Source organism: Euphorbia lathyris, chromosome 2 (genome assembly GCF_963576675.1).
Source record: "Euphorbia lathyris chromosome 2, ddEupLath1.1, whole genome shotgun sequence".
Taxonomy (NCBI): domain Eukaryota; kingdom Viridiplantae; phylum Streptophyta; class Magnoliopsida; order Malpighiales; family Euphorbiaceae; genus Euphorbia; species Euphorbia lathyris.
The window spans coordinates 120,597,465-120,612,523 of record NC_088911.1 but is presented as its reverse complement, the minus strand read 5'-3'; the positions used below and the strand labels follow the sequence as shown (position 1 = coordinate 120,612,523).

Here is a 15,059-nt window from a genome sequence, read left to right as displayed (position 1 = left end):
AAGGTTTTAATCGTAAACCAATAAAAAGTGCAATCTTCTCTAGCTCAAACTAGAAGGTTGAGTAAACCCAAGGATGGAAATCCAAGCTCCAATGGAGGCTCTTTAGTTTAATTCATCAAAAAGTTGCTAAACATTACAAAGAAGAGAGTTTAAATACTCTCCCAAATAATTAGAGAAAAGACTAAAAGCCCATGAATAGGGTTTTGGGCAAAACATGTGTATAAGGGTAGAATAGGAAGGGAAAGAGTCCATGGCAGTTTAGTAATAAGGGGTTGATGGCAAAACAGTAAATAAACACCATCAGTAATGGTCCCCTATTGGTAAGAACTTGGAGGAGAAGTATCCTTCCCGCAGAGTACGCCCCGCGCTCCAGGTTCCACGCCCCGCGTACTTGACCTACTGATCTTGGAAGACTCGAAAAGGTGGCGATACGCGTGGCGTCTATAGGTATCACGCCCGCGTCCTTTGTTGGTCCCTTGTAAGGTTGCAAATATAGTTCCAAGGGGGGGTTAGGAACTATTTTACCTTTTTTAAATAATTTGGGCAGATTTCTTTTCTTTAAGAAAAGTTTATAAAACAGAGGCACTTAACACTCAGCAAGACACTGGCTTAGTCAACTAGTGACTAGGATAGCTTCGTTGCTTAGGTCAGGAAATAGCACTTAGAGTCTATTCCTGAACCTGCTCGTTTGTAGCGCACAACTCAGCTTGACCTCTTTTACTTGGTCAGTTTTAGTTTGTTTTAAGCAAGCAATATGAATAAGGAGTTAAGGTTTAGAAATACTTCACTCAGCAGATTTATCCAGGTTCGGCTTCTTCTAAGCCTACGTCCTGTCCCCGGAACACCTCCGAGATTTCAAATCCTCTACTGAGCTCTTTAAAGGTAGAGCCTCAAACCTTTTACAATATCAGCAATTGAGTATGACAAGAGTACCTTCCTCTATACTTCTACTCAATCCTAATCTCTCCGCTGAGTACTTAAAACCGAGTACCCAGCCTCTCCTTTCTACTTCTAGAAATGATAAAGATTTTGTCCTAAACAACAATTGTTAGAACACCTTAGATGATTGAAAAACAATCACTCTAGACTTTTACTAAAATGAATAGACTTTGTAGTGTAAGAACTTTGCTTTGCTTTTGATGGAGAACTTTTGTATACGTTTGGTCAGCGTAGCGGCTCTTGCTCAAAGTTCTCTGCAGAATGTGGATTCTGAATGGACTATTTATAAAGAGCTGTGAGAGCTTCTGGTTATTTCGAACAGGTCGCTTTCACTGAGTCTGCCAGCAGTTCTCGTTAGCCAATCAGATTCCAGCGTCTTCTGTTCTTCGGTCAGTGAGTCAGTATGTTCCACCATTTTGGGTAATGTCAACCAGACAGCTTGTTGTGTCTTCTGACCTTTACCTAATGAGGAAATACTTTGTCTGGAAGCTGTCTTATGGTCAGTAGCTGTCCTGCATGTTTTGTCGAGACAGCTCAGCAGCTTCATACCGAAGTTGTCTACGTGGATCTTCTCGATCCTTCTTTACTCAGCATGTGTTTCATCACTTTAACAGCGACGTTTTGGAGATACGCGGGCTGAGTGATCTTTGGCTTGTTTGACTTGGGCCTTGATTTCCATATAGGGCTTGAGCCTTATGATCTTTATGTCTTATGATAAATTATAAACTCAACATTGAACAAACACATTAGTAACACTAAATCAAAGCATTTAAACTTAGTGTGTTATAGAATATTTACTTTCACTTAATTAATTTTGTCAAATCAAAATCCTGTGGAAAGGTGTTTCAACAAACTCCCCCATTTTGATGTTGGCAAAACTAATCAGCAAGGAACTCAGTATGAGCTCCCCCATGATAGTTGACCTTTTTAATTAAGTGAACTCCCCCGTAAGGATAGAACTACTGACTTAGTTTTATTCTAAACATTCTAAGGTTTAGCTGAATAAGCCTAAGATCGGTTTTCAGTTATAGGTCAGCTTATGGGTCATATTCTATTATACTCGGTATTCAGCGGAAGTGATGTATAGTGACGGAGCGCTGAGTAAATCATTTGTTCAATGGTTTATATTTGACAAGTTCAAACATTTATATGCAGCATGCATTTATATAATACTTGGCATTTGATGGATGAATAATCAATAATTTAAATTCGAATGCAAGTATTTCAGAAGTTAGGCATATTGTTTAAAACAGAACAACAAACAAGAAAAACATTACAAAACAAGATAACGAAATAACAAAATAAACTTCTTCTTCCTAACTTCTAACACTCTAGTTTCTTTCACTTAGAGTTCCTTCTCCTTAGTTGCCACTTTTCTCCCCCGTTTTGCCAGCATCAGCAGTAGGCAAATCAACGGTAGGGGCAGGAGAATTGGCCTGATCCTGCAGCACACGTATTTGACCGTCCAAGGAATTCATGTGACTGACCATAGTCAGCATGAGTTCGGTCATTTTGGTCAGTTGAGCATGTGGTGGTGGCTGCGGCTGGACAGAGGAGAAGTGATTGATCAAATCATGGATTTCACGCAGAATATGGTGAGTGACAGGTGGATGAGAGGACTGAGCATGAGTTGGTCGAGGATGGGCTTGTTTTTGAAGCAGAGTGTTAGCTGAAGCGATGACACGCCGTCCTGACTCAGTGGCACCTAGATGTGCATATTTGGCAGGAGTGGGCTCACACTGAGTGCCTTGTGTAGTGACAGGACTACAAGGCTTGTTGACCTCAGGTGCTGAGTTGCTTTGAGCTTGAGGTGGGAGTGGAGCTTCTTTTGGACTCGCAGGGGTTTTGGCTTGTTTCTCACTTGGAGGAACAGAGGCTTGTTTTTGTGGAGACCCCTCTTGGGTAATGTGGGGCTCAAGAACAGATTCTTCTTCTGTTCTCAGTTTCTTCTCAGCTGACTCAGCTGGGTCCTGATCAGCTTTCCTCTTGTTTCTTTCCATCAGCCTTACCTTTCTCGGGACAGTACGAATATCCTTCGAGCAGGCTCCCTTTTTCTTCTTCTTCTCAGCTTCAGCAATCTCAGATGGCACAGTAGAAGGATTCTCAGTTTGAGGTTCATTGGTTGGTTCTGTACCCTCAGCAGTGTGTGCAGCTTCAGCCATAACATCATCTATAATGGCATCCAGGTTTGTCAGATTTTCCATTTCTCTAATGGGTTGCTCACCCTCAGCCATAGGATCCTCCTCCTCAGAGGTTTCATTCTCATCATACCCTTTCAGGGGTTGGCTGTGTGATAGTCCATTCAGCAGACGTGCTGTGATAGCAGTTCCTGTTGAACTTATTTCATCAACAGTTTCTATGTTCTGGTCTTGTATTATCCGGGTGATGAGAGAACCTAAACGGAGCTTCCTTCCACTTCGTTGAAAGGCTCCTACCAGAAATACAGGTAGATTGAATGGAGTGTTGGTCAGCATATGCCAGATGAAACACTGTTCAAAGTTAGAGGCAGATGAGGGAGAGCTGAGTTTAGGGAAGATAAAGTTGGTCAGCAAGAAGTGGGCCATCTTCTGATTTTTGCCCATGCAGGTGCTGGGTACTTCTCCCTTGTAGTTTCTGGGTTTACAGAACCCCTTCATCTTTTCTGCGATGGCTTTTGGTATCGGCTCCTTTGTTGTCCTGAACTGAATCCCTGTATTTGGTATCTCTAGCAATGTGGCTAGATATTCAGGGGTTATCACTATCTTTTGACCCTTGACTGTGGTCTCTAGGTAGTCAGAGTTATCTGCATCAACATGCAGGTTGGAGTAGAACTCTCTCACCATTGTGGGATAGGTTTGACCGGAAAGAGAGAAGAGACCTGTCCATTTGTTGTTTTTGATCCATTCACAGAATGGAGTCTCTGAAGAGATGAAATCAGGATGGAAGAATCGACTCCTTAGTACCTCTTGATTCTTGGCCCAAGAGTGTACTTTGATCATTTTTCTCATTAGGCTAGTTGAAGGACCAGCCTGGTCAGAGGATTTGAGAGTTGGAGAGAAATAACTTTCGTTATAAGACATTTTTGAAGTTTTGACGCTCTTTGGAAAATTTAGAAGCTTTCTTAGGGTTCAATGTATATGTGACGAGGGTAGTGGGTTAGTATTTACTATTTATAGATTTTATAGTTTAGGGTTCCGTTTGAATTTTATCCAGTTTTGCTCTGGGTTGTCCAATCGGCAGAAACCCTGACACTTATGACACTATTAAGACGTTATTCGGCGCATGCGCAGTACAGGTGTCACTTCGCGTGTAGTGACATTAAATGCTAATAAGTGCTTTTACTTAGCGTTTGTTGATATAAACGTTTCATATTCTAAGTAGTCAGTGCATTCTTTAAGGATGGTTTTTAGTTCAAGTTCGAAAACTAATTTACTCAGTGTGCAAGATTACTCAGTATTGTATATTCAGTCAGTTTCAATGACATACTCAGCAAACAATAAATAAATCATTCAGCATGTAATTCATTCAGCATTCAATATTCATTTAGCACAGGAATTTACTGAAGAGGATTAAACATACCAATTGCTTCTCTCAATATGCTAAATTGCTCTCGTGCTAGAGGCTTTGTAAAGATATCAGCAAGCTGCTCGTCTGTTGGTACATACATCAGCTTGATTTCTTTCTTGAGTACATGATCTCTGATGAAGTGATGTCGTATACTGACATGTTTCATCCTGCTGTGTTGAATTGGATTCTTTGAGAGGTCAATTGCACTTTTGTTGTCGCATTTGACTTCAATTGTCTTTGTTTGAACACCATAATCTTCAAGCTGTTGCTTAATCCAAAGGACCTGAGCAACACAGCTTCCAGCTGCAATGTACTCAGCTTCAGTTGTGGACAGGGCTACTGACGCCTGCTTCTTGCTGAACCAAGATACAAGACAGCTTCCTAGGAATTGGCATCCTCCAGAGGTGCTTTTTCTTTCCAGCTTGTCTCGTCCATAGTCAGCGTCAGTGTATCCGATGAGTGTAAAGTCATGAGTGTTTGGATACCACAGACCTGCATTTACTGAGCTTTGCAAATATCTAAGGATCCTTTTTACGGCTATGTAATGGGATTCCTTAGGGTTAGCTTGATATCTAGCACAATAACATACTGAGAACTGAATGTCCGGTCTACTTGCTGTTAAGTAAAGTAAAGAGCCAATCATACCTCGGTATAACTTGCTGTCTACTGACTTACCATTCTCATCAGCACAAAGGACAGTGTCAGTGCCCATAGGAGTGGATATTGGCTTACAATGTTCTAGTTCATATTTCTTCAATATCTCCTTGGCATATTTAGCTTGACTTATGAATATGCCATTCTTTCCTTGCTTGATTTGAAGTCCGAGGAAGAAGTTGAGTTCTCCCATCATTGACATTTCGAATTCAGTCTGCATTTGTTTGCTAAATTCCTTGCACATAGATTCATTAGTAGCACCAAATATAATATCATCTACATAAATTTGAGCCAGCAGGGTATCTTTACCCTTTCTCTTAATGATTAAGGTTGTATCAGCTTGACCCCTGACGTAACCTCTAGTCAGTAAAAAGTTGGTCAGCCTCTCATACCAAGCACGTGGTGCTTGCTTGAGTCCATACAGAGCCTTTTTGAGTTTGTAAACGTGGTTTGGGAACTTAGAATCCTCAAACCCTGGAGGCTGATTTACATAGACCTCCTCGTCTATTACTCCATTAAGGAAGGCACTTTTGACATCCATTTGAAATAGTTTAAAGTTCATGTAAGATGCATATGCACATAAAATCCTAATAGCTTCTAGCCTTGCCACTGGGGCAAAGGTCTCACCGTAGTCAATACCTTCTTGCTGACTATAGCCCTGAGCTACAAGTTTTGCCTTGTTTCTGACTACGTTTCCTTGCTCATCTAGCTTGTTCCTGAAGACCCATCTCGTTCCAATGGTCTTTTGGCTCCTAGGATGTGGCACTAGCTCCCATACATTATTTCTCCTGAACTGATTGAGTTCCTCTTGCATGGCATTCATCCAGAATTCGTCATCCTCAGCTTCGACAAAGTTCTTCGGCTCAAGTACTGAGACAAAAGCTACATTGCTGAGATATTTCCTTAGTTGATTTCTTGTCATCAGCGTATTTCCAGCTGAGTCAAGAATTGCATTTTCTGAATGCCCTCTTAGGACTCTTATCTCCTTTGGTAGACTTGTGTCTTGATCTATCTGTGTTTCAACATTCTCTGCAGAAGTAGATGGGTCAGTGAAAGTAATTTTAGGTTCACTCTTACTTTTGGTCAGCCGTTTTATGAAGGACTCAGTGGCTGGTTCTTGATCAGCAGGTGCTAAGTTTGGTTCATCTTCTGTCAGCGGCTGGTATCTTCCTGCAGGGTTAGTTTCATCGAATTGCACATGTATAGATTCTTCTAATGCTTGAGTTCTCTTATTAAAAACTTTGTATGCTTTGCTGTTTGTTGAGTAGCCTAGAAAGATAGCCTCATCAGCTTTTGAATCAAATTTGGCTAAGCTATCTTTGGTATTTAAAATAAAACACCTACAGCCAAAGGCACGAAAGTATCCAATGTTGGGCTTTCGTCCTTTCCAAAGTTCATATGGGGTTTTCTTAAGTATAGGTCTAACTAAAGCCCTATTCAGAATATAGCATGTTGTGTTGACAGCTTCTCCCCAAAAATACTTTGGAAGCCTATGCTCATCCAGCATTGTCCTGGCAATCTCAACCAGAGTTCTGTTCTTCCTTTCAACAACCCCATTTTGCTGAGGCGTTCTAGGAGCAGAGAAATTATGGTCAATGCCGTTGGCTTCACAGAATTCAACAAACTTCTGGTTCTTGAATTCTCCACCATTATCACTATGGATATGAGCTAATTTTAGGTCTTTCTCATTTTCAATTTTTCTAACCAAGTTTGAAAATGTCTCAAAGGTCTCATCCTTACTGGTCAGCAGGATAACCCATGTGTACCGAGAGAAATCATCTACAATAACCAAGGAAAACCTTCTTCCACCCAGACTCAGCGGCTGGACTGGACCAAAGAGATCCAAGTGTAGCATTTCTAACGGACGCTTAGTTGAGACAATGTTTTTACTTTGAAAAGATTGCTTGGTTTGTTTTCCAGCTTGGCAGGCATGGCATAATTGATCTTTTTGAAATTTAAGTTCAGGCAGTCCCTCAACCAATTGCTTTCTTGCTAATTTGGCCAGGAGGTCCATGCTTACATGACCAAGTCTCCTGTGCCATAGCCAGGAATTTTCTTCCTTTATGACTAAGCATACAGTTTTTGAAAACTTCTTTTCGAGGTTTAGCATAAAGACATTGTCTATCCGAGGGGCAGTTAAAATTAACTCATTTGATTTTCCCTCATATATTTTACATCCAGTTTCGTCAAATATAACTTTTCTTCCATTATCACATAGCTGAGCTACGCTGAGTAAGTTATATTTGAGTCCGCTGACTAGGGAGACAGATTCAATAGTGGGATTACCTCCAACGGTGCCTGATCCTACTATTTTACCCTTTTTGTTGTCTCCAAAACTTACGCTTCCTCCTCGTTTACGTTCGAACGTGATGAATTGAGTTTCATCACCCGTCATATGCCTTGAGCATGCGCTGTCAATATACCACATTTTTGACTTCTCGGCACATCTCAGGCTTACCTGCATTGTAATCAGTTTCCTTTAGGTACCCAATTCTTTTTGGGTCCTGACTTGTTAGGTTCAACAGGTAAAGCATCATATTTTATTTTGTGGCGACATACATTAATAGTGTGGCCACTTTTTCCACAGAAGTCACAACTGACTTTCTGTTTAGGACTCTTTACTAACTTGTCAGCACCCCAGTGCTGAGCGTGCCAGCACACCTTAGTGGTGTGTCCTAACTTCCCACAAAAGTCACACTGAACTCTTCGCTGGGGATTTCGTCTCTGCTGAGTACCTTGGTACTGAGTACCTTGATACTTAATTCTCAGAGGAAAATTATTTTTGTTTGGAACCTTTAGTTGGTTCTGAATGGTTGTGACATCCTTCCTCAGTTTCTTGGAAACTGACTGGACTTCAACTACAGACTCATGAATGGTTTTCATATTTTCATGCAAAACTGAGTTGTCTTGAAGAAGGTATCTGAGGTCACTCAGTTTGACCTCTTCCACCTCATCACAGCGCCGGCTGAGTGTTTTAATCTTTTTGTTACACTTTTTGACAAGTGTGTAAAGATCACTCAGGGCATTACCCATTTCATTTCTGAGTTGAGAGAGTGAGATTACCTCATTGGATTGCTCTTCATTGTCTGACTTATCAGATTGGTCAGCATGCTCAGAAATGCATGGCTCAGCAAGTTCGTCAGCCATGAAGCATATCTTCGCTGACTCGGTGGCCTCAGTTTCTGTTGATGAAGATTCATCACTGTTACTCCAAGTGGCCACCATTGCCTTCTTCCCACTTTTCTTGTCTTTCCTCAGCATGGGGCAGTTTGACTTAATATGGCCATCTTGGTGGCACTCAAAGCATGTAATGGGCTTTGAGCTGTCCTTTCTGTATTTGCTGTCGCTTGAGTCAGCCTTATACTTATCAAACTTTTTGTAAGGCTTTTTGGAATATTTGTCGTTCTTCCTGAACAGCCTCTTCATCTTTCTTGTGAACATAGCCATCTCCTCATCATCAGTTGAACTCCCGTCAGTGGAGTCAGCCTTCATGACAAGTGACTTCTGCTTCTTGTCATCAGATTTTTCCTTCACCTCAAAGTTCTTCATTGATATCTCATGGGTCAGCAATGAACCGATGAGTTCGTCATATTTGTAGGTGGTTAAATCCTGAGCTTCCTCAACTGCTGTCTTCTTTGCTTGCCAGTCTTTTGGAAGACTCCTGAGTATCTTTTTGACTTGTTCTTCCTCAGTGAAGATTTTCCCAAGTCTCTTGAGCTCATTAATGATGTTGGTGAACCTTGCGTTCATGTCTGAAATGCCCTCATCATTGTTCATCTCGAACAGCTCGTACAATCTCATCTGCTGATTCACCTTGGATTCTTTTACTTTGTTTGTTCCCTCGTAGGTGACTTCCAGCTTTTTCCAGATCTCTTGTGCCAACTCACAACCTGAGATTTTGTTATATTCTGCAGCATCGAGTGCACAGTGAAGCATATTGATAGCCGAAGCATGGTTTTGAAGCTTCTTAAGATCATCCTCTGTCCATTCAACCTCAGCTTTAACAACTGACTGGTCATCAACAACTTTCACAGGTACAAACGGGCCTTGGACTATAGATAGCCAGGCACTCATGTTTGTAGCTTGAATGAAGTTTTTCATCCTATTCTTCCAAAAGGTATAGTTTGACCCGAAGAATAGGGGAGGCCTGGTAATGGACAGCCCCTCAGGTAATATCTGAGTTGTCTGGTTTCCAGGGAGAAACCGAGTGCTGTTTTCGCCCATGGTATGGATCAACTCAAGGTTGTTAGACCTTTAGTAATGAGCTTTTAGGCTCTGATACCACTTGTTGGTCCCTTGTAAGGTTGCAAATATAGTTCCAAGGGGGGGTTAGGAACTATTTTACCTTTTTTAAATAATTTGGGCAGATTTCTTTTCTTTAAGAAAAGTTTATAAAACAGCGGCACTTAACACTCAGCAAGACACTGGCTTAGTCAACTAGTGACTAGGACAGCTTCGTTGCTTAGGTCAGGAAATAGCACTTAGAGTCTATTCCTGAACCTGCTCGTTTGTAGCGCACAACTCAGCTTGACCTCTTTTACTTGGTCAGTTTTAGTTTGTTTTAAGCAAGAAATATGAATAAGGAGTTAAGGTTTAGAAATACTTCACTCAGCAGATTTATCCAGGTTCGGCTTCTTCTAAGCCTACGTCCTGTCCCCGGAACACCTCCGAGATTTCAAATCCTCTACTGAGCTCTTTAAAGGTAGAGCCTCAAACCTTTTACAATATCAGCAATTGAGTATGACAAGAGTACCTTCCTCTATACTTCTACTCAATCCTAATCTATCCGCTGAGTACTTAAAACCGAGTACCCAGCCTCTCCTTTCTACTTCTAGAAATGATAAAGATTTTGTCCTAAACAACAATTGCTAGAACACCTTAGATGATTGAAAAACAATCACTCTAGACTTTTACACAAATGAATAGACTTTGTAGTGTAAGAACTTTGCTTTGCTTTTGATGGAGAACTTTTGTATACGTTTGGTCAGCGTAGCGGCTCTTGCTCAAAGTTCTCTGCAGAATGTGGATTCTGAATGGACTATTTATAGAGAGCTGTGAGAGCTTCTGGTTATTTCGAATTTCGAAATAACCGTTGGAGACAAACGGCTACAGGTCGCTTTCACTGAGTCTGCCAGCAGTTCTCGTTAGCCAATCAGATTCCAGCGTCTTCTGTTCTTCAGTCAGTGAGTCAGTATGTTCCACCATTTTGGGTAATGTCAACCAGACAGCTTGTTGTGTCTTCTGACCTTTACCTAATGAGGAAATACTTTGTCTGGAAGTTGTCTTATGGTCAGTAGCTGTCCTGCACGTTTTGTCGAGACAGCTCAGCAGCTTCATACCGAAGTTGTCTACGTGGATCTTCTCGATCCTTCTTTACTCAGCATGCGTTTCATCATTTTAACGGCGACGTTTTGGAGATACGCGGGCTGCGTGATCTTTGGCTTGTTTGACTTGGGCCTTGATTTCCATATAAGGCTTGAGCCTTATGATCTTTATGTCTTATGATAAATTATAAACTCAACACTGAACAAACACATTAGTAACACTAAATCAAAGCATTTAAACTTAGTGTGTTATAGAATATTTACTTTCACTTAATTAATTTTGTCAAATCAAAATCCTGTGGAAAGGTGTTTCAACATCCTTGACCCCCTGGACCTAGAGACTCGGAGTGGTGGGAGGTACGCGTGGCGTCCATGGTGGTACGCCCCGCGTGGTTAACCTCCTGGGCTTTCTTCGCTCTATCTGTCGCTTCTACGCTCCGCGCACTTGATGGGACGCCCCGCGTCCCTGAGTTCCTGGACACTCCTTCGGAAATGGGACTCGCCACGCTTCGCGTCTTGTTAGGTACGCCCCACGTGCTCTGTTGGTTTTCTTTGCTCTCGCCTTCCTTCAATGGATTCTCCCGTGTTCCGTCTCGTAGTTTCGGGTTCGGACTTCGAGGAAGGATGCCCTCATCACAAACCTCCCAACATTACAATTAGTTAGACACCCGATTTATCAGGAGGTTGTCGCAAATAAATCACAGTTGTAATAGTACAACTACTTACAATGACATCCATTTCCACTAAGGAGACAAATATTGGATTGGACCGTATTCCAATATTTAAGAACAGATAAATGACATTCTTTCCACTTGTTTGGATGGAATGTATAAAATAATTTGTTGTCATTGGATGGAAGGTAAGATAAGTGATGGTTTAATAATATAATTATATATAAAACTACTATACATTTTTATATAAATCAAATAAAAGACGAAGGATCCGGGATTGTCGAGAAGGGGGACGAACAACTTTGATTGGATCCGATCTGGTAGATAGATACGAAAGACAAGGATGAATAATCTGAAGAAGACTATGCCGAATCTGAGGAAAGAAAAAGGAAGCTGATGCATAGGCCAAGGCTGGTACCTAATTCTATGCTTGAAGCCTAAAGTAGAGATGGTGTTTTTCGTAGCAGTCCAAGGGGGAGAACTCAGAACTCATTAGCTAAATAGGGATATAACTCTCCGATTTGAGGTGTAAGCAGAATTCACCTACACTAATTAACTTTCTTATGACCCGCTTAAAATTCTGCTTCCGCAAATTTAAGTACCCAATCTTTAATCAGTTTTAGTTTCCGTAAATACTTTGAGATTTTCAATTGCTTCGAAAAAAAGAATGTTCGGCAAAAAAAAAATAGGTAGACCACGTCTCCTACTATAAGATAAGAAGAGGTGCGGCAAATCTCCTACTGTAAGATAAAGAGAATCGAGAATCAATAGTAAAAATTGTAGAATTTGTGACCTACACCTTATATTGTCATTTTAGCCAAACTCACTTACAACCTACCTACACTTCCACTAAAAAAACACAATACATCCATCATCTAATCTGGACATTAACCCAACCACATCTAATCTACTTCTGGACATTAGACTAGACTGTATTCCAATCTGGGTAAAACCCTAAACATCTGATAACAATCTCTCAACATCAATATAATACATGTATCTCAATCTTAGAAAGTCGTTAAGAACCAAAACAACCAAAAGTAGATACCTCTTCTCCAATACGTTAACTCCCCAAGAATTTCAATTGCGCTTATAGACCAATGAAAAAACTTCAACTCCTACTCAGAAATACATCCTATCATATTCACCGGAATCTAGGAAATCCACAAATACAATACCTTTCACTATCAATGAATTTTCAATGTTCCGAAATTTTATAATGGAAATAAAGACGCAGATTATAGAATAATTCTTAGCTATTCTTGAATTTACTAATGATGGAAACAAATACAAAGGTTATAGCTATCCTTCACATTCTTATCTATTCTTGAGTCCATTAAGTTCTAATGATCTATTTCTTATTTAAGTTCAGAATTAAAGAAATTTTATTCTAGAGATCTTACTTGCTCCAAAATAAATTTAAAAACAATTAAGAATTTAAAACTACTCTTGAACCTTTTCCTCAAAACTGCGACATTTTAGAAAAAATTATTAAATCCTTGAAATTGTTAAAGCTATCAATAGTGAATTAATATTTGGGTAGGTAAAAGGCTATATTACCTACTACCCAGAGTTCAGTAACAGTATAAAAAGCGTGTTAAAAAAACGAAACACACTATAGAAGTTAGAAAGGAATGAACTTAAATTTACATCCTCATGAAAATAAAAGCTTCATAATAACCGTACGTCTAACCGTCCAAAAAGTTTCATCCAAATATTACTTATAACTACAAGCAAGCAACCACCAAAACTCATTCCTACGATCCCTTAAAACACACAAAAACAAAAAAAACAATTACACATGAAGATGATCAGGTATCAATATTCTGATTAAGCCTAGCAGCAGCAGTGATAGAAGCAGCAACACCCCCTGGATGAGTTGTTAAATTTGGATCATTCCTCAGCTCCGCACTCACCACCCCTTCCGCATCTGCCCTTGTCACCACTTTATCCGCCCCCAATTTCCCACTTGCCCCCTGCACCCACATAAATCACTAAATATACCTACTCAAACTTTATTAATACCAGAACCGTTAGATCTATACTCATTCAAATCTAGACTTTAAGATGCTTTGGATATCCAAAATAGAATTATTATGCTGGTAAATGACCGAATTGGTTAATTCAAACTACTTACTGTCAAAACATCGAATTCATTAATTCAAACTACTTACTGTCAAAACATCAGAGTTTAATCTTGGTGAATGACCGAATTCATTAATTCAAACTATACTTACGGCCAAAACATCGGAGAGTTTAATCTTATCTTCCTCCCTCGTCCCAGGCAAGGCGTTATGCGATGCCGCAGATTGAGCAGTGGCCGCAAGTCCACCTGGAACAATAACATTACTCCCAGTTGCACGTACCTCCGCAGCTTGAATTGCCGCAGCATCACTCTGGTCTACGACCTTCATACCACATGTCTGCGCTGTTGCTTCTAATGCTTCTCCTATCGTTATTGCGTTCTGGACACTCCCGGCGGATAACCCCTGCACCGGAGTTGGCTCTACGTACTGCCCGACTACCTGACCGCCGACTCTCTCGGTGACAATTCGAGTTCCGGGGATGTCTGTTTCAGTGACGGTTACACCTTGTTCGGTAGCTGCTTCACTGGCATCGAAGTGACCGACAACACCAGCTCTTTCGTTGCGGGTAGCAGCGGACTGCATGGTTGCTGCTGGACCGCCTTTCTTGGTTTGCCCGAAAACCATTGTTTCGGCGCTTTGCATCATGTTCGCGTCTTCTGGTGGTATAGGTTTTGCTGCGAGATCCCCGGCGACATTGAAAACGTCACCGTATTTTATTGGCTCTTGTTCTGGTTGCCTCGGTGGCTGCTCTTGCTCCGGCCTTTGTGGCTGTGCCTGGTGGCTCATGTTGATTTTGGTAATGGAATACGTTGATCTTATTGTATGATGTGAGAAGATAGTGTAATTTGGTTTTGGGTTGAAGAAGAAGAAAGTATGTGTATATATATATTTGCAGTGATAAGGATTGAACTGAAACGTGGCATTTCCTAAGACACGTGTCTGATGAGAGTTGTAATTTGCTGACAGATGTCACTAACTATGCTGTGGTTCCTGTGTCGGCTACAACAATTCATGAATCATAGGGTTAATTGAATCCAGTACAACAGAAATTGCATAAACTTTTGATATTTTAATCTTGAACCCAGCGTTAACCAAAAAATCTTGAACCCAGCTATTGCCCCGTTTAACTTTAGTTTCATTTATTATTAATTTTTTTCTGAAAAAAATCAATAAATAAATATTTATTTGACAATTAAAACTAGGAGTGTTTATCGGTCGGTTCGGTCTAAAAACCGAACCGAACTGAAATAACCAAAAACCGAATAGCTTCAAAAATAAAAACCGAACCTAATCAAATAATAATAAATAACCGAACCGAATTATTTCGGTTCGGTAATTCGGTTTTCTTATATTAAAAAATTTCATTAACAATTATTTGTATATAAGCCCTGTTTGGTAAAGAGCAGTTTTGACCAACTTTAGCGGTTTGACCACTGAAACCGCTAATTGGAGTGTTTGGTGGAGAGAGATTTGTGAGAGAGTTTTGAGATGAAAACGCTAATTTAGAAAAAACTCCTTTTATGAGCTTTTTCAATTAGCGTTTTGCAATATTAAATTAATGAACTTCTTTAACCCTAATAGATAGACTCCTTCTCCAATATTAAAAAAAAAGAAAGAGGATCATGTGCTTAATGATCTTGACAAGATTAACCGTAGGTTCCTGTGGGGGGAAGCTGCGGAGGGCAGGAAGATCCATCTTGTGCCTTGGAGTGAGGTTTGCCAGCCTAAAGATTCTGGGGGTCTGGGTATTAGGAAAGCAAAGGACAATAATAAAGTTTTATTAATGAAACTCCTTTGGCGTATGTGGCAAAACCCCTCCTCTCTTTGGGTTCGCCTCC

The 15,059-nt window shown here is 40.5% G+C and overlaps 1 protein-coding gene across 1 annotated transcript; it reads right to left on the bottom strand.

Moving 5' to 3' along the window:
• Window positions 1-12,731: 12,731 nt before the first annotated feature.
• Window positions 12,732-14,071, bottom strand: LOC136219727 (late embryogenesis abundant protein D-34-like). Its single transcript, XM_066007223.1, has 2 exons — window positions 13,372-14,071; window positions 12,732-13,110 (listed from the first exon to the last, which is right to left on the bottom strand). Exons 1-2 carry the CDS (start codon window positions 14,005-14,007, stop codon window positions 12,946-12,948), a joined length of 801 nt encoding a protein of 266 aa, XP_065863295.1. The 5' UTR covers window positions 14,008-14,071; the 3' UTR covers window positions 12,732-12,945.
• Between the last annotated feature and the right edge of the window lie 988 nt (window positions 14,072-15,059).